Source organism: Echiichthys vipera (assembly GCF_963691815.1).
Source record: "Echiichthys vipera genome assembly, chromosome: 3".
In the NCBI taxonomy this organism is placed as follows: domain Eukaryota; kingdom Metazoa; phylum Chordata; class Actinopteri; order Perciformes; family Trachinidae; genus Echiichthys; species Echiichthys vipera.
Window position 1 is genome coordinate 17,057,036 of NC_139828.1, and position 24,030 is coordinate 17,081,065.

The window sequence follows — 24,030 nt, forward strand, 5'->3', positions numbered from 1 at the left end:
TTATCTTAACTATTGTTTTCAATGTCAATGATTAACTTTCTACTACTCTAAATAGCTTAGAGTCCTTTATTTTGTTGTCACTATATTGTTCATGAGTAGGTTTTTTAGAATAATATTAATACTAAAGACATAATCACATTAGATTTGTGAAGGGGGAAGACATAAGGACAATCATGGTTTTACTATGCCATTGTAAATGCTATGTTATTATTTTTTATGTTTATGCATACAAAAAGTCAATAGTGCTGTAGTTTTATTTGGGGTTTTCAAAATAAAATTGGTTGAAGAAGAAGTGTGTATAAGTACTTTTTGAGCATTTGACTGGAAAATTTAAAACTGTTTTATCTGTAGTGTATTATTCTATTTTGGATTGTTCTTTTATGTTTTGAAACTTGTTTACTTCTCACTAACACAAGTGTCCCAACAGATCTGTATAACAAGGATATGATCTGGGATTGAACACAATTGCTCTAATCCAACATAATCCAAAGAAAACACCACACTCATCTAACTCAAATGGCTTCAGTCATGCAGCAAACTAACAAAAACAGAAACCCCTTAAAGCCACATATGCAACTTGAAACCATGGTCCTTAGAGGTTTACTGAACAAGCTGTCTGTCCCCATTCCAATTGTAGCTCACATTCCAAGTCTGTGCATGTTTTGGTATCTATGTCACTTTGATGGGCCACTTTTTTACATTTAACTTGTATCTTCCGGTTCCGGCGTTGGACACCTACAGGAGGAAGCTGGAGCACAAACTCCAGCAGAACAATTTAAAGGACGTGTGGAGCGGCATGAGGAGCATCACTGGCTGGTAGCCAGACAGTGGGAGGTGGTACTGAACGTGCCAATGAGCTGAATCTGTTCTTCAACAGATTTGATGAAAGGGCTCTGGACCACCCCCCCGCGGCTCCTCCACAACCAACCACCTCCAAACTCCAGTCCTGCTGACACCCCCCCTCCCCCTCAATTCCTTCCTGGTTTTGCCCTACCTGTCCCCTCCCCCCCGCCACCACCTCTCTCAACCCCCACCAACACACAGAGCAGACAGACCTTCACCGCAGAGCAGGTGAGGAAGGAGTTGTGCAGACTCCACCCAGGCAAGGCAGCAGGTCCCGACGGTGTCAGCCCGAGGGTCCTCAAAGCATGTGCGACCCAGCTGTGTGGAGTACTGCAGTACATCTACAACCTCAGCCTGAGTCTTGAGAAGGTCCCTGTTCTGTGGAAGACATCCTGCCTGGTACCAGTACCAAAGAAGGTGCGTCCCAGCGCCTCCGAAGACTACAGACCGGTGGCGCTGACGTCGCACCTGATGAAGTCCCTGGAGAGGCTGGTTCTTTCACTTCTTCAGCCCTTGGTCAGCTCATCACTGGACCCCTTTACAGTTTGCCTACCAGCCAAGTCTAGGTGTGGAGGACGCTATCATCTTGCTGCTCAACCGTGCCTGCACCCACCTTGACAGAGCGGGAAACACTGTGAGAATCTTGTTCATGGACTTCTCCAGTGCGTTCAATACCATCCGGCCTGCTCTGCTGGGACGCAAGCTGACGGCGATGCAGGTGGACCTTCCCCTGGTTTCCTGGATTACGGATTACTTGACGGGTCGACCACAGTATGTCAGACTGCAGGACGGAGTGTCTGACACTGTGGTCAGCAGTACTGGAGCTCCACAGGGAACTGTTCTTTCCCCATTTCTGTTCACCCTGTACACCTCAGACTTTCAAGATTCAAGATTCAAGATTCAACAAGCTTTATTTATCCCGAGGGAAATTATTTTGCAACAGTTTCAATACAAAGGCGGAAAAGGATCAGAGTAACAATAAGCATAAACATAAATCAAATCAAAATAAAGCTAACGTCAGATAAATCAAGCAATGAACCAAGTGTGACAGAGTGCAACAGACATCGTGGTTAAGCGTAGGTATATACAATATACAACAATACGCGCTGTGCAGTTTAGCAGCAGATTGAAATAAAATAAGTACAAACTAGATAAGTGAGAAGGAGCGATAAGTTATAAGTGTTAAAATATTAAAAATGTTAAAAATGTAGCAGCATGTCCTACAGAACTAAAGTGACAGTATGGCACAGTGGAGTGTAGCAGCATTTCGTACTTAAGTAAGTTACAGTAAACCACAGTGAAATGTAGCAGCATGTCCTAAAGCACAGTAAGTGTATCTGCAGATAGTTACAGTAAACCATTAATAAATAAATAAAGTGATGTAGTGGTGGTATAAAGTGACAGTGTCGTATAGCAGCATTACTTACTGAAGTAAGTGACAGTACAACTGAATAAAGTGGTGCAGTGATGATATAAAGTGACAAAGTGACATTTTCAGGATACAGTGTCTCCACTTTTCCTTACCTGACTGGGGGGAGATGAATTATAGAGTTTGATGGCCGCCGGAAGAAAAGACTTCCTCCGGCGTTCAGTATTACACCAGGGGAGAATGAGTCTATGGCTGAATGTGCTTCTGCTGGAGGTCAGCAGCTGGTGGAGAGGGTGAGAGTTATTGTCCAGGATGCTGTGCAGTTTAGACAGCATCCGCCTCTCAGACACCGCCACCAAAGAGTCCAGTTTGACCCCCAGGACGGAGCCAGCCTTCCTGATGATCTTACTGATCCTCTTGGCGTCTGCTGCCCTCAGTCTGCTGCCCCAGCACACAACAGCAAAGAAGATGGCACTGGCTACCACTGACTGGTAGAACATCCTCAGCATGGTGTTACAAACATTGAATGACCGGAGCCTCCTCAGGAAATAGAGACGACTCTGGCCCTTCTTGAGTTCCTCTCTGAGTCCTGCCACCTGCAGAAGTTTGCTGACGATTCTGCAATTGTTGGCTGTGTCAGTGAGGGAAAGGAGGAGGAATACAGGGGTGTTGTGGACTCCTTCGTCGACTGGTGTGCAGCTAATCACCTGATTCTAAACACCACCAAGACTAAGGAGCTAGTGGTGGATTTCCGCAGGAGTCAATCTGCCCCCACACCCATCTCCATCAACGGCGTGACTGTGGATGTTGTCCAGGATTACAAATACCTTGGAGTATACCTGGACAACAAACTGGACTGGTCCAAGAACACTGAGGCTGTCTACAAGAAGGGCCAGAGTCGTCTCTATTTCCTGAGGAGGCTCCGGTCATTCAATGTATGTAACACCATGCTGCGGATGTTCTACCAGTCAGTGGTAGCCAGTGCCATCTTCTTTGCTGTTGTGTGCTGGGGCAGCAGACGCAAAGAGGATCAGTAAGATCATCAGGAAGGCTGGCTCCGTCTTTGGGGTCAAACTTGACTCTTTGGTGGCTGTGTCTGAGAGGCGGATGCTGTCTAAACTGCACAGCATCCTGGACAACAACTCTCACCCTCTCCACCAGCTGCTGACCTCCAGCAGAAGCACCTTCAGCCACAGACTCATTCTCCCCCGGTGTAATACTGAACGCCGGAGGAAGTCTTTTCTTCCAGCGGCCATCAAACTTTATAATTCATCTCCCCCTGGTCAGGCAAGGAACAGTGGAGACACTGTATCCTGAAAAGGTCACTTTGTCACTTTATATCATCACTGCACCACTTTATTCAGTTGTACTGTCATTTAGTTCAGTAAGAAATGCTGCTATACTACACTGTCACTTTATACCACCACTACATCACTTTATTTATTTATTAATGGTACTGTAACTATCTGCTGCTACATTTACTGTGCTTAGGACATGCTGCTACATTTCACTATGGTTTACTGTAACTGACTGTAACTTACTTCAGTACGAAATGCTGCTACACTCCACTGTGCCATACTGTCACTTAGTTCTGTAGGAAATGCTGCTACATTTTTAACATTTTTAACACTTATAACTTATCGCTCCTTCTCACTTATTAGTTTGTACTTATTTCATTTCAATCTGCTGCTAAACTGCACGCTGCGTATTGTTGTATATTGTATATACCTACGCTTAACCACGATGTCTGTTGCACTCTGTCACACTTAGTTCATTGCTTGATTTATCTGAAGTTAGCTTTATTTTGATTTGATTTATGTTTATGCTTATTGTTACTCTGATCCTTTTCCACCTTTGTATTGAAACTGTTGCAAAATAATTTCCCTCGGGATAAATAAAGCTTGTTGAATCTTGAATCTTGAATCTTGAATTTACAGCTGTCGATAAAATCTGGGGTAAGACTGCCCTTGAGTGGTCCTCAAAAGCTCCTGCTTACAATGGAGGCTGCATTACAAAGAAAGGACCCTTTGTGTATGTGGTACAGTTTACCTTTTTGTACAGGTACAAAAAAGTCAGTGGAACCATAAATTGATGGCACAGTTCAAAGTATAATAAAGATAGTCAAACTCCTTCACCTGTATTGTGTTCTTTTGGCACTGGGAGACAGGAAACTGGTTATGTTGCTTTGGGCTCCTAAAAAATTCACACTTGTTTGATTGGCACGATAATCGGATGAGGCACCGTCAGTGCTTACTTGTGATTTTTGGAGTTGCTGGAACACAGAGATGCTGCTAATCGGCTGGTTGGGTGCAGAAAAAACCCATATCATTCAATGTACGCATGGAAGGCATCAGATCCAAAGTGCCTGATACACAGACACACATAGGCAAATATTCTCTATACTTGCGTGCATTTCAAGCTGTGCGAATGGAATGATGCACCAACCGCCGAAGTAGTTGCAGCCTCTATTGAAAGTGTAGTGAACTTCATGTGGATGGATGATTAATTACTTTTACCATTCTGATAAGTCTGCTAGTTGCACATCAGATTCCTTATCTAAGTCTGGGTCTGACTGACCCGGGGTTCAGGGTGTCCAAACCATAACATATTAGCATATCGGTCCTGTGTGCAATGGGTGGCTGGATTTCCGGCTCACTATAGAAAGTGAATAGGATCTGTCAACTTTATATACGTCAACTCATTCGGGGATCCCCACATTAAAATGGTCTATTGTTGATAAACAATGAAACAACTTTGACCTGCTTAATGTTTGACTGTCTGAAGAAATTCAACAAATTTGAATGTCTTTTTGTCTTTTTAAATTGCAGTCTCTCTCTCTCTCTCTCTCTCCATCTCTCCCTCTCCCTGACACAAATTGAAGGCTATTTACAGATCTTTAAAAGTGACAAAGAAGGTCTGTTAGTGATAACAGCTGAACACGTTTACTTTTTATCTTGTAAGAGGAACAAGTCAAACCAGATCTCCAAACCAGGTGTAAAGGGCAATTTTTGACACCAGTTTCACTGACACCTCCTCGAAGATAGAAGAGCCACATAAGCTACTGCTCTCACCTCCTCTACATCATCTGCTGAAAGATAATGGGTAAGTGCATATATTGTCAGTTAAATAACTAGGAATTAAAGATACCAGCATGCATGCTATTTTGCCATTGAATTATAACTGATTACAACAGATGTGCAAACAAGAAGGTCATAGAAGCTGTACTCAAAATTCAAACATTAGTATAGCAGCAGACAAATATTTGCTATGGAAAGATATAGCGGAGGATGAAGTCGATCTTCTTTTTGTGTGTTGTAATTCGGGTTTCTTTGTTGATGGTCTGCTGTGCGAGCATGTTAGTGCATGTGGCCTTGAAAAATTTTTGGTATTTCATATAATTTGGGACACAGTTCGTAAGAGCAGTGTGGAGGCAATAACAGCCCACTATTTCGAGTGCAGCTGCTTTAAGTAACAATTATTAATGCATGGCTTTTACTTGTTATTGAGTATTTTTCTACGTGTATATAGTGGAATATTACCTCCGCCACTGAAAATAAGTAGTGGAAGAGGAGGCACAAGATTTTTTAAAAACTTTTTTTTCTATTGAGCTCATAATATGAGCACTTCAGGTATTATCGGAAGGCAAGAGGGTGTGGCTGTGTCTGAAATGATGATGTTAGTAATGTTGAAAACAATTTGTGAAATGTATATCCGTCTTAGTGTTGATCAGAAACAAAACAAAATCTCAATACGGAATATAACATTCCAAGAATTAAGAAAAAAAATACATAGAAAACAGAAAACACAAAAAAGAAAAACATAAATGCTAAGCGCCAAAGTAATGAAAAAACACAAGATAAACAACATCAAATCAAAGCCAAATGACCTGAAAAAATATCTGGAGTCAAACTGTCATAAACAACAGATTATCCATTGTCACTACAGAACAGAGTGATACTGTGCATCAAGTCAGTATAAACAGGTACAGCAAGGGTTCTGTCAGACTTGCATCTGTCTTTGCAAAGTTTCCCTCCAGCCGTTATTCATTTTCACTGAACCACATGCAAGTGACTAATTGAAACTTTTTTTTGGTTATTTAGATGTGAAGTTTCACAAGCCACAGTTTAAAAAGTCTATGCACAATGTTGTTGTGTTTTTACTCTCTCTACCTTACTCTCTACAGATAATGCAACTGTTGATCCTCGGCCAAGGCTCACCCTGCGGCAAGCAACTGAACTAACACTGCAACTTTACGGGGTGACCATAACTGAGATCTCCACCCTGCCTAGTTATTATGACCAGAACTTCCTTGTGGTGGACAAAGAGGGTATGAAGTTTGTCCTGAAGATCATGAACTCTGAAGAGAGTAAGGATGTCCCCCTTTTGGAGGTGCAGACCCTCGCCATGTCCTTTCTACGGCAGCATGGTTTTCCTGCTCAGACGGTCGTGCCCACCACCAAAGGACAGCTCATGAGTATGGAGGAAATAGGTAACAACAAAATACCTCTGCAGTCCAATTTGATTATGCTTCTTTTAGCTTCAGTCATAATAACAGCGACAATGGAGTGAATCTGAAGCACATGCCACTAGAGTTGGGTGAATGTATAATCTTTCCCACAGTCAATATCACCCTGCATTCATGCCAACGAGTATAATTTTCTTTGAGGGTTATTACCCGAGAAAAGTGTAACAATTATTTGTCCTTGGTAACATTGAACTAACCATAATAGAAACTAACCCCACTCTGCCCAGTGTGAATTATCCAAGATAAAAAAACAGGCAAGGCCTCTTGTCCATAATCAAATACTGTTAATCTATTACCATTTAAACCAGACCATACAGAGTTATGACGCTATACTGAACTGAATGTTCTGTTTTTTTGTATCCAGACTGTGGACATGGTGCTCAGACCTACTGTGTGAGGCTGCTGACCTATCTCCCTGGAAAACCTATAGCAGAATTTCCAGTCACAGCGCAAGATCTTTATCATGTCGGCAAGTTGATTGCCTCCATGGACAAGACATTGCAACAGGTACGTTCAAAAGTTAGACTTATTTATGTTCCAGGTCATTTATATTTTGGAGCAGATTTTGATGCAGAAGGTCTCCCTTCACCTCAACATGCAGGTGTTGCACAAATTGAGTACTTTTTATGTCTTTCAGCTCATTTCTCAGGTTATATCTACTAAAGACTAGGTTATATTTTTCTTAGCTGTTGATGTAGAGCTATAGTATTTGCATTATATACATATATACAAACTAATAAATAGTTTGAATACTGTTCAACACATTACCCATATAAACTTTATATGGTCGTAATATGTCAAATTGATTATACTTATCATTGCAGCTTTAAGGTATGAAAATGAGCAAATCTAATATTGAAAACATTGCCTTTTTTCAGATTGCCTGTCCAAACATGGATGTCTTACGAAGAAATAATGATAGTATTTGGAGTTTAGCCAACATTCCTCTCATTGAGAGCTGCCTATCAGTGATGGATGGAGATCCCCTGCGCGAAGTGATCGAAGCAGTCATTGAACAGTTTAAATCACACATACCTCCCAAAATAAAATCTTTCCGACAAGGTAATAGACGATAACAAGTATACATTTGTGAAGTTCTGTATTCCTTTGCATTACTATTATACTCTGTTGGTTTACCATTATACTCTGCTTGTTAAATTATTTGTCTGTGTAACTGTAAACAGGGTGCATGCTAGTCCAGCCCATTATCATGAGGAATGGTGTCCTTATTGGCTAATTCCAGGACTCATACTTTAGGTATCTAAGCATAAATCTATCTATCTATCTATCACAGGAATAATACACGGAGACACAAATGACTGGAACATCCTTGTCAGACCTACAGACAGCGGGAATCATGAGGTGACAGGCGTGCTGGACTTTTCTTTGCTCATGAACACCTGCTATGTATTTGAACTGGCAGTAGCAATCGCCTACATGATGCTGGAGAACCCAAGTCCTTTGGCTGTAGGTGGAGCACTATTAGCAGGCTTTGAGAGTGTTATGGTGCTCAATAATGATGAAAGGGATTCCCTCTTCATGCTGGTGCTCGGTCGGTTGTGCCAGTCTCTGGTTTATGGTCGGTGCAATGCCAGAACCGACCAAGACAACGCCTATATCCTGACTACAGCCAAATCTGGGACTCGGCTTCTTACTAAACTGTGGGAAATGGGCAAGAGAGAAGTAGAAAGTAAATGGTTCACAGATGCCAGCACATTCCCAGACAATTGTAAATAAAGAAATGTTTGTCAATGGATGATCATAAAGGGGAGATTTGCATTTACAAAGAATAACCGAATTGTAACTTTTTACAGTTTTAATACATTTTGACTATTTGACTCAAACAACAACAAACACATACTTTTTCTTCTACTGTTTTTGGTACCCTGTAATTGCAATTAATGGCTTTATTAATCATTAATGAACAATTTACAAAGGCTTTATAGAAGGACAATGGGCCATTAATGCGAAAATAGTCTCTAGTTGGTTTACATCTGGCATAACTTTGTCTTCATTAGGATCCCATCAGTGGACTAGACTCATATTAACAGTTCATTAACATTTACAAGTGCAGACAAGATAGGTTACTGTGTGTATTAATGCCCTACTATTAACCATGATAATTGCAGATGACTAACAAACATTTTCCTATGGCTTATTAGAAATGAGGAACTCAAGTATTTCTTAATGGATTATCAAAATGTTTAACTAGCCAAGTAGAAACACACAGCTATGTTAATGTTATTGAGAATGTTTAAATTGTGATGTTGTGGCTAAATAAATAAAGCATCTAAATACAGTTTTCTCATCTGGAACTAATGTATCAGGCACATGTGGACAATAAAGCTATAATATAGAAATAACAAGCTCAAATATAGAATGTCAAACAATCATACGACAAAATTCAGTCTTCAGCTCTTAAATTTTACATAATACAGAAAATTGGTGTAAAGATTGACATTTCCCATCAAATTGATAAAAATCTGCATTTCATGGGTTGAAAATGGCTCAACACACCACCTGCCCACTCTTACTCCGAATGTGCATTTGTATGGAGGGCAGCATCACTCCAAACCAGTTAGCAGTAGTGGATGTGGGTTAAAAAGCCCTCCAACAGTGAGTCTGCATCGATGCAGGCTTAAAAACTACATTCCTATACAAGATGCTACATACACAACAGTTAGTGAGTTATTTCCAAAGGATAGTAATAAATTGCCTTACCTAAATAGACATTTGATTGATTATTTATCTGCAGACATGATGAAATTAGAGCAGTTTACATCGCCTTTAGGATCTAATAAACCCTTGATTAATCTAGAAAATGATTAATTTGATTATAAAGTGTTGTATATTGAGTCCTTCTCACAGTGACCCGGGGTTTGAATCCAACCCATGGCCCTTTGCTGCATGTCATTCTCTCTCTCTATCTCTCCCCCCATTCCTGTCTATCTTAAAATGAACATATGGCAAAAAGCTAAAAAATAATCTCTTTATTTAAAGGAGCTGTACTCAAAATGCAGGGTAAAAAACCTCCACATGGCTCTCACAGATCATTGGCCAATGCTTAACATACTGACATTTTTGCAAGGCCACATGCACTCACATGCATGTAGCCAGACCACTATCAAAACAAACAACAAAGAATCTCGAATCGCAACACACACAGAGGGAGAATGATTTCGTTCTTGGCTCAGGACACCATTACTCCACGATATCTTTACATAACAAATATTTTTCTGCTGCTATGGTAATAGAGTAGAGCTCCTATAATAACATTTGCTGTGGATGTAAATACAGCTGTGGCCAAGAACACTAGAACACATTGAGGACACTAGATGGAGACATCATCCCACTTATTCCAATTTTTGAAGAAGTCTGTCAGAGTCACATTCAAGCTTAAAAACCTTTGAATCCTAATTTCAGCCAACATCAATGATTTCCTCTGACAGTCCTGAGAGGCATGGAGGGACTTCATACAGTATCTTGTGTTGACATTTTGAAATGGTTGAAATATGCCCAAAACAAAAGGACTTAAACTGTTAGTGAAATATTAACTTTGTATGATGATTAAAAAGCTTAATTTATACAACCAAAACAGAATAAATGAAGAAACCATGGTTTATGAGCCAAATATCTGGCTGTAAGTTTAATACCACTCTCAACACTTTAAGGAAATCAGATGAGAGAAAACTGCAGAACTGCAGATGAAATTGTCAAAGCAGCCAGAATTTCACGGTATTTCACGTTCAAATCCTGCTGTGCCACCAACATCTCTGCCAGAGCCGTACGTGAACATGCCCGATGCCATCACACACCTCGTTTAACTTTTTACATTTCAACCTCCCACCTCAAAGGCACCATCTGCCTTCTGCCCCTGCTGCAGCATGTGATATGTACCTCTAGTCATGTAGAAAAAGTCACAGTGTGCGTCTGTAAATGTCTGCCTGTGTTTACGTTTGTTCTCCGTCTGTTTTCACTGTAGTTCAACACCATCACTCGACCAGACCAAAGAGGCAAGTCTCTGCACTGTTTTCCATACAGGCCACAGTCCATCCTCCCTCTCCCTCTCTCCTTTCGTCTTTGTAATACTTTAAATCAGTGTTCCACAAATTATGTCTCTGCACTGTTTTCCATACAGGCCACAGTCCATTCATTCTCTCTCTCTCTCTCTCTCTCTCTCTCTCTCTCTCTCTCTCTCTCTCTCTCTCTCTCTCTCTCTCTCTCTCTCTCTCTCTCTCTCTCTCTCTCTCTCTCTCTCTCTCTCTCTCTCTCTCTCTCTCTCTCTCTCTCTCTCTCTCTCTCTCTCTCTCTCTCTCTCTCTCTCTCTCTCTCTCTCTCTCTCTCTCTCTCTCTCTCTCTCTCTCTCTCTCTCTCTCTCTCTCTCTCTCTCTCTCTCTAATACTTTAAATCAGTGTTCCACAAATTATAGCTGAAATAGAAATGGCAACACTCAAAGGACTTAATTTAATACACCAACCCCACTTATCAGTGCCATTAATCCTCTTGGCATTTCAAAACAGAGCGCTGAGTCTTCACTGCATCTTCTTTTAAATACAGCAGAGAACTTCAATCTATACTCCAAAGACTACCAATCTGCAGGCTTTTAAATCAGAATTGACTGTTTTCGAGAAAGATTTGCTACAGCCTTTGTCGGGCCTTTTTATTTGACATATGATAAATGTAAATATTCTGAGAGCTCTTTTTTCAAACAAAAGTCAACAAGGTGCAGTACAAAATACATAACGATGGAAAACAAAGGCAACAGCTGGAAGGCACCTCACCTATTGTAAGAAAGGGATGCATAAAGGTTACAAATATAATCTCTGCAGGATTCAGTATCCCAAATATTCAACCTGATTATTTGTCGCTCAATGTTGGATTAAAGTATCATCTGAATGCCTCAAATGTCCTCCTTGTAAAAATATATATCAGAGGTGTTATCAGAATAAGAATCAGAATCAGCTTTTGGGCCATCTATGTGCAAACATACGAGGAATTTGACTCCCGATGTTTTTCTCTCCTCTGTGTACGCAATACACAAAAATACAAAAAACACAGAAAAATACAAAATAAAAATAAAATGTTTACCAAAGAAGATATATATATATATATATATATAAATAAAAGAAAAGCAAGTTTCTAAAGGATAAGCAATTGAACATATTCATCAGCATGAGCAGTCATCGGGTCATTGATACTGCGTCAGGGACTCCTTCACTCTGATAAGCTGTCGATCAGGCATAGCAGATAGCCGATGACATTAAGAGCAGACAGACAGAGTCAGAGAGACATTGGTGTTTCTGTCTGTCTCAAAGTGCTGTCGGGATATAGCCACAGCATTTTTCATAGTAAATTACCAGCTATAGCTTTAACTGTATCTGCAGATGGCTGCCTTGTTGGCTACCTTGTAAGGGCGGCTGTAGTTCAGCAGGTAGAGGGGTTGTTCACTGATTGCTGGCTGGGCTCAGTGGCTTTCCCTAGTGTCCTAGGGAAAGCCACTGAACCTCAAATTTCTTGCCTTGCTTGCTGCCATCAATGTGTGAATGGTTGAATGAGAGGCTAAATTGTAAAGCAAAGGATAAAAGTACTATAAATGTAGTCCTTTTAGTTACAGTCCAGTAAGCTATCATCAGTGTTGTGTAAATGCGTTAGTTTTTTTCAGGCTGATTTATCTCTGCTTATAATATGTTGGATTCCTGTTCTAATGTATATTTCCAGACATATTTTAATTTTTGAAGACTTTTTCAAATAATTATCAAACAATAATTTAGCAGTGACTTTGAGGACCACTAGGGGTCACAGTCCACCTGTTGAAGGTCTCTGTCCTACAGTGAACTGTATATTTCATCACAAATAAACAATACCTCCAATAATAATTTTAATCCTAAGGCAGCAATTCTAGACACAGTACCAAACCCGCTGTTTGGATTTATTTTTGTTGAAAACAACTGTTACTTATTGTCTTCAGATGCATCCAATGCACAGCTCTTGGCCCTCTTGCCAGGCATCCACAGCTGCCAAGCCGACCTGTTAGGACTAATTCACTTCATGGATTCCTGACAGACTCTCTTGTAATGCATATTAGCTTCATGCCCAGACGAGCTGGTGGCCAAGATGTCAAGGTTTGATCCAAGGCTAATGGGCCTCTCTCTCTGTTAACATAGATGTTTCTCATCTGTTATGTTAAATGACAGGTTGGCAAAGTCCTGAACTAACAGGTTTTACATAAAAAATACGTGTCCATTACTTAATTATGTAGCACTTTGTGCTTTTCATTTATTGAAAAGCTTTGCTTACTTAGATGCCATTATCACCAAGAAGAGTGACAGAACAAATGAATTATTTTCTTATCTTCTCCTTAATAAGAAATTCTCTATTTTCTTTCAATTAAGTGCTCTTGTTTTTATTTAAAAGAAAGCATACTTCAAGGATAAACTTCTAAAAGAGGTATAATCACAACAGCATCCAAACACAAAAATTGTGCAAAAACAGGAGAGAGGCTCCTCACAGTTGGGAGTAAAGCTGAGAAGGAGACACAGGACTCCATTAGTAAGCTGTTGAGGCAGCTCCGTGGCTTCCCCCAGTCTAAACGGTTTGATCCAGAGGTGCAGGACTTTACAGAAAGATGCTGGCCAAAGTCTTTTTATCATAGAATGAGAGCAAAAGAAAGCTATTAGCACAAATTCAGTAAAACTTTCCGCACATTACATATTGCTTTTCAGCGGACGTCTCTGCATTTACTGTCACACGGCGGCCTATCTGAACAGAACAGGTTGGAAGCACAGTGGCCTCTCAGAGCTCCAACATTAGGAAGGCGCTTAGAGAGGGTTTGCTAATCGGTTGGACAGACTGGATTTACTGAGATGACTGAGTCCCAGGGACAGTCTGTGTGTGTTTGCGTGTGTGTGTGTGTGTGTGTGTGTGTGTGTGTGTGTGTGTGTATGATCAACTTTCTGGAAGAACAGAACATTCTGAAATAATTAAAAAATACTGAAGAAGATTGTGTTTATTTATTTATTAATTAAAAAAATATTAAAGACTTTCAAATGACTAACTGTATCATGTATGCAATTAAGACCACAACGTGGCATTTACTCACATGCAATAGCAAAAAGCAGGCAGAAAAGAATCTACTATAGCAAAAACTTATTGGCTTACCAACTAATGGCACTGTACAAGTTGAAAACAAGTCTTGCTTACTTAACAAATCCCATTTTTTTCCATCTACTACTGTCCTCCCACTTATCATATGCTCTAAAACAAGAACATATGATAAACGTATTTGAAATGCACCTGGTGCGTATCATGTAATTGAGTGGGTGTTATCAGTAGTTATCAGCCTTCTGGTTTAGAAGGGGCCTGCTCTACCTACTAGTAGGTCCAGAAGGCTGTTAACAGCCCATAAAATGGCCTACCATATGTACAGTTTTTGTTCAGTGCTGCCCTCTAGTGGCCGTGGTAATTATGATGAACACCCAGAAGACAAGATTTGTGTCCTGTTTAAAACTAAAAGTAATTTTGCTATCCTGTAAGGGCCTTGATATGAGTTCAGTTACTAAACTTATTAAATCCAAGTCATGATCTTTTTTCCTAAACCTAATCCCATAGTTTGAGGAAACCTTTCACCATTTAATGGGCTGGTTATGTCCTTTAACACCTGCTACTCGGTGAGGCTATTTGAAAATTAAAAAAAACAACAACATTGTCAGCAATAACTCAAATGATATAGCACATATAATCATTCCAGCAACAGGAAGGTAAACATGCAATACAATAAAATAACTTTACAATGATATAAGTGAGATTTCTGTACTTTTCTCAACTTTTTCTTTCCTGTGATTCAAATTCTTGATACTGTCTGACTCAACGGGGTTGTGACCCTGATCCACCCACACAGCAAATGTATAGCTGAACTCGGAGTATAAAAAGTCAGACCCATAAAGATAGTTTCATACACCCCCACATGCCCCACAGCCATAAAGTGGACACAAAACTCTACAATCAACTCTTGTCAACTTAATATGTCATGAAAAATTCCACACTTTCTGTAGCACTGGAAGATTTGCTGAACATGTGGTACTCCGAACATGTTGTAGTAATACACACTTCCACATCTTTTTGATAACATTATTGGCCACAATCTGATAACAAAAGAAATTCTGCACTTCCTGATTTTTTGTGAGTTTTTGCTTGAAAGAAGTCAACAGCACTTTGAAAAGAACAGGTATCTCGACAACAAAGATATATGAATGTTGTGAATACAGCAAAGCTGCTGACTATAGAAATATGAAAGACTGTTTGTTGTTGTTTTCTGTCAGTATCAAGAAAGTAATGATGCAAACCCAGGCTGGACACTGTCTCTAATTATGGCAATTAGATAACAGATATATAGAAGCCAATTTTGAATTTTCAGCTTTTATCCATTTAGATGTGTGTATCCAAATCATCTTATTCTCATCAACGTGTTCCTATGATATCTTACAAAATAAGACATACTATTTAATGACCAGAAGTGGACCACAATGAATAATACAGGAAACAAAAGGTGAGGGTAAGGGTGAGGCATCAATACGACTTGGTTAGGTTTATAAAACAGGCCGTGGTTTGACTTGGTACTTAGTACTCGAACACCGTTCCCCCAGGTGAAAGTCCTGTGTTTTGGGTCTCCCTCCACAAACCAGACCTTACGTGGACTGCACACAATTGCAGCAAATTATTTCCCGTAATTATATGTAGGCTACAAACAGTGGATAAGGATAGCCAGTCCAAATACAGGACCAAAAATAATAATAATAATAATAATAATAATAATACATTATATTTGTAAAGCACTTTAAATTGTTTAAAAAGCAATCCCAAAGTGCTAAAATAAGATTAAGAAACAGGTTTAAAAACGGGAGCATAAAAACACAAAGTGTAGGAGAAAGTTTTTTTAAAAGAAAGAAAATTCAGTGTTTTGCATTTTGCTTTGCAAGAGTTAGTTTATTAACTCGCTTCATAGTACCTTAAGTGACACTGCTTATGTGGCGTCTCACAAGATTTATAGATGTATAAAGTCAGTATGTTAATATTAAGTCTGGGTGTTATTAGTCACACTTCACCGTCAGATGTAGGGCCAACCAGATTATTTCCCACCATCTGCTGAATATCACAGTATCAGGTACAAAAGGTGATTCATTATGTTCATTTTAAAAACTTTAAAGAGGTCAAAACTCCAGCAACAGAATAGAACATCTTTATTGTAAGAACAATGCGTTCAGGGTTGTGTGGTTTAGTATAGAACAATAAAGTTGTTCTATATACCATAATTGTTGCTGGATTTTTGACCTCTTTAGGCTTTTTTCCCCTTCCCCATGCATATTGGAAGTAGGTGAAGAAGAAGTATCAGAAACCCCCAGTAACGAAGACAAACCCTGTAAACTCTGACGGTAAGAAGCTGATTACACTCCCCTCCAAACACTACTAAATTTTGCATCTGTCTGACGCTGACATTATGCACAGCACAGCTCATGTAGACATGTTCAACTTGGAGCGCCAAGGGCAGTGACCTGAAACCTAGTGTTTCAAATATGCGAAGAAAATGCAAGACACTCATGTGCTACAAACAAGGGCAAAAACAGGGCAGGAAAGAGAGAAAAAGTGGGAGAGTGAAAGACTGATGTGCCATCCTGTACCCTCCAGAATTTCAGGTCATGAAGCACTTAGTCTCAGGCGGTGATAGCCAGACTATGTAGGAGGAGAGAAGCCTCTTCAACGCACTACATTTCTGTTTATAATGAAATTCTGTGGTGTGGGGAAGAGCAGCCCATGTACTACAGAGTTGTACTGCAGGTCACAGGAAGTTGATTCACATGTGGATTTTTTTTTTGTCATGAAAAGTAGCATGAAGTAGTTTTTGATAGTCACTTTTGAATACCTTTATCAAGGTTAAGGCATGGTTAATGACATGACTTCAACTCTACCAAAGTAACAGCATCAATAGTCTAATTTACTGTCTCACAAGTTACAGTAAGTGTCCCGGATTTTTACTTGAAGAAAATTTCAGAAGTATTATCTGTAATATGAAAAGAAAGTAGAAGGTGAACAACTCCATATAGTGTCTAAAATATAACTATATTTATGTATAGTATGTTTTGTATATAAAATCTTAAACTAAAAAGTGGTTTGCAACTAAAGCTCTCAAATGTAGATGGGTTCAAAATTTTAAAAACGGGAAGTGAAGTAAAGTTTTATAAAATAAAATAACTTCTAAATTCTACAAAACAGACTTTCCACTAGTGCTTTCCCAGTATATCATGTTTACATTGGCAAGCTACTTATACTTCGAGTGTACGTTTGATGAAATGAGGAAATTGAAGGACTTTGTTGGTGTGTGTTGCTCTGTTATGTTGCTGTGTTTTAACAGCTGTTTCCCTGTCACCTCAGAAAGCAACTTTTATTTTTTCCCCCACCTCGAGCCATTCCGCTTTTTTATTAAACACATCACTTTGAATCTGGTTTATGTCGTGAGGTAAGCATGCACCAAATCAAAACACCACATGGTAACCAAATGAAATAATCAACAGGAAAACGTTTTTTTTTTCATATGACCCTCAACCTCCTTTTAATTCTGTTCTATTTAATACAATCTAACTTGTTTAAGGTGTTGTCATGACAATTAATCTGAGTATCACCTTGTTGAGGTTATAACTGCATCATTAGAGTCAATGTAAACACACTATGTGATTCAGTCGTCTCATAAGTGACCGTAACATGAGGTGTGGGCTATCTAATGGAACAGATTGCACGTTGCACATTGCAAGTCCAGCACAGTTCATCATGTTCAACATAATGTGTTAGTGTGTACGTACGGTGGGTGGCTGTGTGGGTGGGTCAGCGTGTAGTATGACGGTGTATGTGTGTGAATATGTCTCACTGTCAGTGTAGGTGGTTCAGCATGCACAGTATGATGAAGTGAGTGTGTTTGTGTGTGTGACTACTGCAGGAGTGCAGGGCGGACAGTTGGATATGCAAACAGACTGTCATTCTGGACGGCAGCCAGAGAGCTTCACTGGGAGATTTGGTACAGAGAGACTGGAATTAAGAGTCATTATGTGAAAATAGAAAAGTTAACAACACTAATCCAAAAAGTTCTGGAGGAGAAAAAAAAGAGCGTCTTGCTTTTTTAAAATCCCTTATCTGAAAGTGTGTTTATCTCTCTCCCTTTTGACAAAGGACATCCATTAAAGGAAAAGTTGATGAATTAAGAGAAAAGCTGAGGGGAACAAACCGTTTTACTGAAACAATAAAGCAATGTGAAATTGTGCAGGATGGCAGGAGTAGTTAAGCCAACAGAGAGGTTTTGCCAGCACTCCACATTATGTTGTCTCTGTCACAAGCCCTCTGTTTTAAGATAAAATTAGCTTTTAATTCAACATGTAATTCCAGTAATTCTGCTTAATCTCCTCACCCTTTGAGGGGAGAAATTGAGGTGACTTGGGGTCGATTTTTTTGCTTCCCAGCTGTAGGCAAGATAGAGGAAACAGACTTGAGATGCTTTTCATTTGTGCTGTTGTTGTTCATTAGCTTTTCAGCGCTCATAATCGAGAACATAACATTTTGATTCCTTTCTGCATTAATTTGAGGATCTTAAGAAGTTCCATGCAGGACACATGTTTCTGATAAGAGTCTTGATGTGATTCTATGATGTTTGGCTGTGTGTAATTGTGGACACATATACCGCATACATACGTATGTCCACATGTGTTTACAGATAGATAGACTGAGAGTTAATGGCACTGGAGACAGAGATGGAAAGAATCTGCCACCAGTTGGGAAAAGATGGCAAAAGATCAGAAGCATAAGACATGAGTGAGTGGGAGGAATGGACATTTTGACTGTAAACCACTGGGAAGAAGTGAGAGAGTCTGAATTAGCCCTGATGACCCTTCACACCCATCTACATGATGCAGTATCCCTCAGAGGTCTATTGTTGGCCTCCATAACTTTTCTGTTTGGCCAACATCAGAAAACACTGTATACCCAGGAGGCTCTCCTGCAAACTGTAGTCCAGAGCAGTCAACCTCGACTCCAGAGCAACCTCTGTACAAACAATGTCCATCATAGCAAGAGATTTCATATTGTATCGATGTTTAGAGAGTTCTCTCTTACAATAAGTAAAAACACATGAGGTATACCATTCCTCTGTCAGGAGGACAGATACTACTGGTACTAAAAGTAGAAAACATCTAGAATGATGTTAGTTTTGCAATTTTTTGGGTAGTGGTGGTGGTGTTGGTGGGGGTGGGTGTTAAGCTTATGTAAGAGTGAGAACCGTGCCTGCACAAACAACTGCAGTCCACAACCTGCGTCTGTCAAGAACCCACTACTCAACTTTAGCCTTGATTTTACGCTCGCCTACAGCTTTTGGAACTTGCCAAACTCAGATCGGAGGCAAATCATGGTTGGTTCGGCACTTGGAGCTTGTGTTCGATATGTAACCTTTTAAAAGAGGTGAGCCGAGCAGCTCGCTGGTACCTCGTAGACTCATTCGAGATATAGCAGGCTAAATATCTGGAGTTGTCAGGGACTCCAAGGGGGGACCAGGGGAATTGCCGCCTGTTACAATAGGAAATTTGCTGCGTATGTGGCCGCTGACAGACCCTGCTGCCCAAGGGACAGGAGAAGACGAGAGTTGAAGCTTAACTCCTGGCTGAAGGAGAAGCTGCTGCTACAAGCTGCGTTGTCACAGAGACACATCTTCGATGTTTGATACCGATGCACAAGGCACCCTTGAAAGTCGGATTAAAACACGTTTGGTTTTCAACTTTAAACCCATCTGTGGCAATATTAGATATCAGCAAGTGCTCCAGTTTCGAGAACACCTTGGTGAAAGATCTTGTGATTTAGTGACTCCTTCAGTGCTGGGAGTGTGAAATAACTTCAAGACTCCTTACACAAGACATCAAGTTGTGTAGTTTGAACAGTACAGAAAACTGACAACTTGTAAGTCTTGTAGTGAGAACTTGGCAATAGGCAACAACACGTCTTTGTTAGGTTTATGAAAACGTTTACATTGAAATAAGTAAGTCTGAACTATTTGATTAGGTTAAAGCCACAAAAATACTGACTTTTGGTTTCACATAGCTGGGACACAAACATCAGTCTCCTCTGTGAAGGTCCGGCATTTGTTTGAACCATCCACCACCTGACCTCCTCAGTATGTGGACTGTGTTGCTCTTTATATCACAGTGCCTGACTTCCTCTGAGGCAGCCCCACATGTCCTGGCTCAATATTACGTGGGTTATAGATACATATGAAATAGTGCATTACTTTCTGTAGGTATAAGTCAACGTTTGTAAGCACAAACAGTGAATTAATACAGTCTGGTATATTTTAGTACTAAATACCTCTGTTCCAGAGACTCTTTATTTGTTTCAGCCCAACCCTGTACCCATCCATCTTTCAGAATCTGCTCCAGACTAGTCTCCCTCTCAGACCCATTCCCTGTCATCTTGTAAGCCTGCCTTTTCTGAGATATATAATTTACTCCATCAGGGTAATTACTGTAAGATTGTGTAGTAATCTAGCAGTTAAAACTGCGTAAATGGTCCTGAACTTGAACTTTCTGGTTCTGTTTTTGTTGGTGTTCCAAAGTATTTTCACAAACATGGTTTGACACAGGTCTACTGTTATTGCACAACTATTGAAAAGTTTCTCTACTCAGCGTCTCCTGATAGACAGAGGAGGAGAGAACTGTGGGAAAAGAGGTCAGAGGCGTTGTTTTGGCTGCATGCAGAAGCCTCATAAATCAGAGGCTGTATAAACTAGCTTTGCTGAGAGGAGGACACAGCGGCGTCTGTTAGCCCACTGGATCAAAAGCAGGCAAATATAAATAAGTTCTGTGTTGCTGCCTGTATGTGTGAATGTTTAAACAAGCGTGCACATATGTATACATAATTTCCCCACAGGGATAATTAAATCTCAGCTTGGCATATTTTATTCTGAATATGTGCAATTATGCATGTGTTTGTGACTAAGCTTTCAAATGCACATGTGTATATTTATATGAATCTGGGGAAATCATGCTCCAACCTTTGAAACTACAGTTCCCATAATGCTTTGGCAGATCTAGACAGGAAGTATAATGTTATTATATATGTTATAATGTCAGTAGTAATACTGCAAGAGTCCCATTTGTTTGCTTATATTTCCTTACATTTTTGCAAATTGGCACGATTAGAAGAATGCCCATTAATACATTAGCACTTCCTGTCCAGAAAACTGTCACTGGATTACTTCAAGACAGAAAAAAACTTCAAAACATGATGATCCTCAGGCAGGCTCAAGTTTGACAGTGATAAAACAGTTTATTCTAATAAGCTAGACCAGTATGTAACAAAACCTGCCTACTATAAATACTGTCAACTTTTACTCTGCCTTTATCATACATAGTGTTTCACTCTGCTTATATCAGAGCACTGAGAACGAACTGGGTTTCTGGTTCATATTGGGATATTTAGAGTTGTGTTTTGCTTTGGACAGTGTACAGTCTGCTAGTGGAAGCCATGTTGCAATAACAGTATGAACAACTGGAGAGCCAGCCTGACTGGCAATGCAGTGTGTTCTGTGTTATTGGTAGGGTTAGCTTGACAATACCACTTGAGAACCCTATGGGGAAAGTATCTGTTGGCACTTTAGTGCAGTTGTAGTTCATAAGAATTTCATCTGGTTAATTGTCTGTATTGTAATTGTTACAATGCATCAAAGAGTAAGTTAAAACAGTGGTGATTGGGCATATGACCCACTAATGAAAGCACTTGTACTTTTGCTGCTATGCCATGCAACGTTAGCGGCACTTTTTATGCCGTTCCCCTTCTGACTTCAGATTTCCTATCAGTGTCACGCTTGTGAAGGCATCACACGCGCAGGTGAGCGCTGCCAATCAGATGAACCCAAGGAGATGAGGTACCAGAGGCTCACAAGCAATTATATCTTACCGCCAACGCAGCTGCTAAAAATGTATCTCAATTCTTATGGTTTACAACTTTAAACAAGTTTCTGAAATAGTGAATCATCATAATGATATATAGAAAATAACATCCAGATGTGTCCAATGTGTCAGTTGGATTTCAGAAACACATTTAGTGCCAGCTTACTTTTGATTTACTGTTAATGGTTTATGTTCCACACTTCCAGACTCAGATGATGGATTCAGAATTTCTCTGCTGACAATAAAGTTTCTCGTTGTTGCACTAATTGGATGACCCTAAGCCATAGGTTTTATTCTCATGTGGTTAGAATTACCAAGAAAACAACGTGTTGGGTTGTTTCTCAGCTCAAAGGAAGTGATGCCTGCAGTCATGTCCTAGAAGAGCGTGGCTGAACACATGACCTCTGAACAAATGCCGGGCTGACCTGTGGTAGCTCAAAGTAAGGAAAGCAGTTTGCTAGAGACTCTGTAGTAGTTCTCTAGTTCACTCTAGTGACTTCTGTGGTCGATCTATAAATCCGCCTGAGAGACTGAACTTTTATTTCAGTCAGGTTTAGGCACCTGGTTTTTATATGTTTAATACACACAAAATAAATACATGGAATACACAAAAATACAGTGCACTGACTTCTACAGTAATAAATATGTGGAATACGCACAAATTATTGCGCATTACTTTTCATTGTTATATGTACGAACAGTGAATGAGGACAGCTTGTCTCCAGTACCATCACCAAAGCGAGGATGTAGCAACAACAACAAATATGGCAAACTAGGAAGAGACACTATCTTCTATTAACTTAGGTTGCATTAATGTGAAGCAGTCATTAGCTCGCCAGCAGAATTGCTGGTACCACCACCATGGAAGTGTGTGTAATAATGTGACAACACTATGATTTAAGGTTTGCCTGGAAACAGAAAATACTTAGGTTTATTTTAGGGACGAATCATGGGTTCAAATAAGTACTTTGTTTATTCATTGTCATGGTTACTAAAATAATAAACATTAACTGTTGGTAGGAAACAGGGAATGAACAGCATTATCCAAAGTTTATGGTTTTATTGCATTTTTCCTAAACTTCTTGTAGCCAATTTCCCTTCATCCTTGTCAGTGATAGGAAATGTGAAACTGTATTTCTAGATTGTTTTGGTAAAAGCTCATTTATTTTCTCAAGAATAAGAAACAGAACAACATTTCACATTACATTATATACTCTTCAAGTGGCACCAAATCAGAGACTGATGGCTAAATTTTACCATAGAGTTGAAACCCTTGATAAGCACACAAATAACATTACATCCTTAATAATATATTATTTACCTTTTGACATGCATTTGTTGGGTGCTGTGTGATTGTATGTTGGCAAGTGATTAGTGATTAGGGTTTCAGGTTTTCACTTAGCCTTGCCAAACATATTCTTATACTCTGCCTTCCCAAGCTAGCCATAAAAATGATAACCCTGTTTTGAAAATGTTATTTCTGTCAAAGCCCATCATATCTAAATCACCATATCTTTGCTTGTCCACAGTGAAGGATGTTGTTTTTGAATTAAATCATATTGAATCTGTCAGGCCCAGGCAGGAATGAGGACTCAGATGCGGAGGTTTGCGGATCAAAACTGAATTTATTCCTTGACGAAAAGAATGTGGCACAGAGCAAAAAGGCCACAAACAAAAAATCACTCCACACAGGAGGAACAAACAAATACCGATACAAAGTACAAAATAAAGTCGCTTATGATTAAACAAGGACTGCAAACACCTAAACATGGAAACAATGAACTCAATGGCACGAACAAGACTGTGGAAAAACGCTGGATACATTCGACACAAGGTACGAAATAATCTGGCAACGGGACAGGGGAGAAGACACGGACTTTATACACATGAAGGGAGGGAAACCACACATGGAAACAATCGGAGATCAGGGAATTAAGTCAGACTGGTGACACTAGAGGAAGAGCAAGTGACCTGGAACGAGAGGAGAGTTACTTTTCAAAATAAAACAGGAAATTCACAAGACAAAAACCCAAAGACAGGACAGACCTCAGCGGCATGACAGAATCCACCCTAGGGATTTGAGGTTATGGCTATACTGAGATAAAGATAGTATTTTTTTTCTTATTTAAAGTTGCAGTTTGTAACTTATAAAGATATTTTCTGTCATATTTGCACAAACTCACACTATATCCTGACACTAGTACTCTCTAACACAGTGTAAGTCACTGCTCGTGAAACCTGATCAGACTGTGAAACTAGGCAGCGCTGATCAAATATAATCAAGATTCTGTTACTGTATTGCCTTTTTCTTACATAGTCTT

General features: G+C 39.8%; 1 protein-coding gene across 1 annotated transcript; it reads left to right on the top strand.

Annotated features, from left to right (window-relative positions):
- Window positions 1-5,310: 5,310 nt before the first annotated feature.
- On the top strand, window positions 5,311-8,474 carry LOC310945046 (hydroxylysine kinase-like; the record flags this gene model as incomplete). The annotated part of the gene is made up of 5 exons (XM_083910987.1): window positions 5,311-5,314; window positions 6,396-6,701; window positions 7,102-7,244; window positions 7,616-7,799; window positions 8,032-8,474. 5 exons carry the CDS (start codon window positions 5,311-5,313, stop codon window positions 8,472-8,474), a joined length of 1,080 nt encoding a protein of 359 aa, XP_083767113.1.
- Window positions 8,475-24,030: the final 15,556 nt, after the last annotated feature.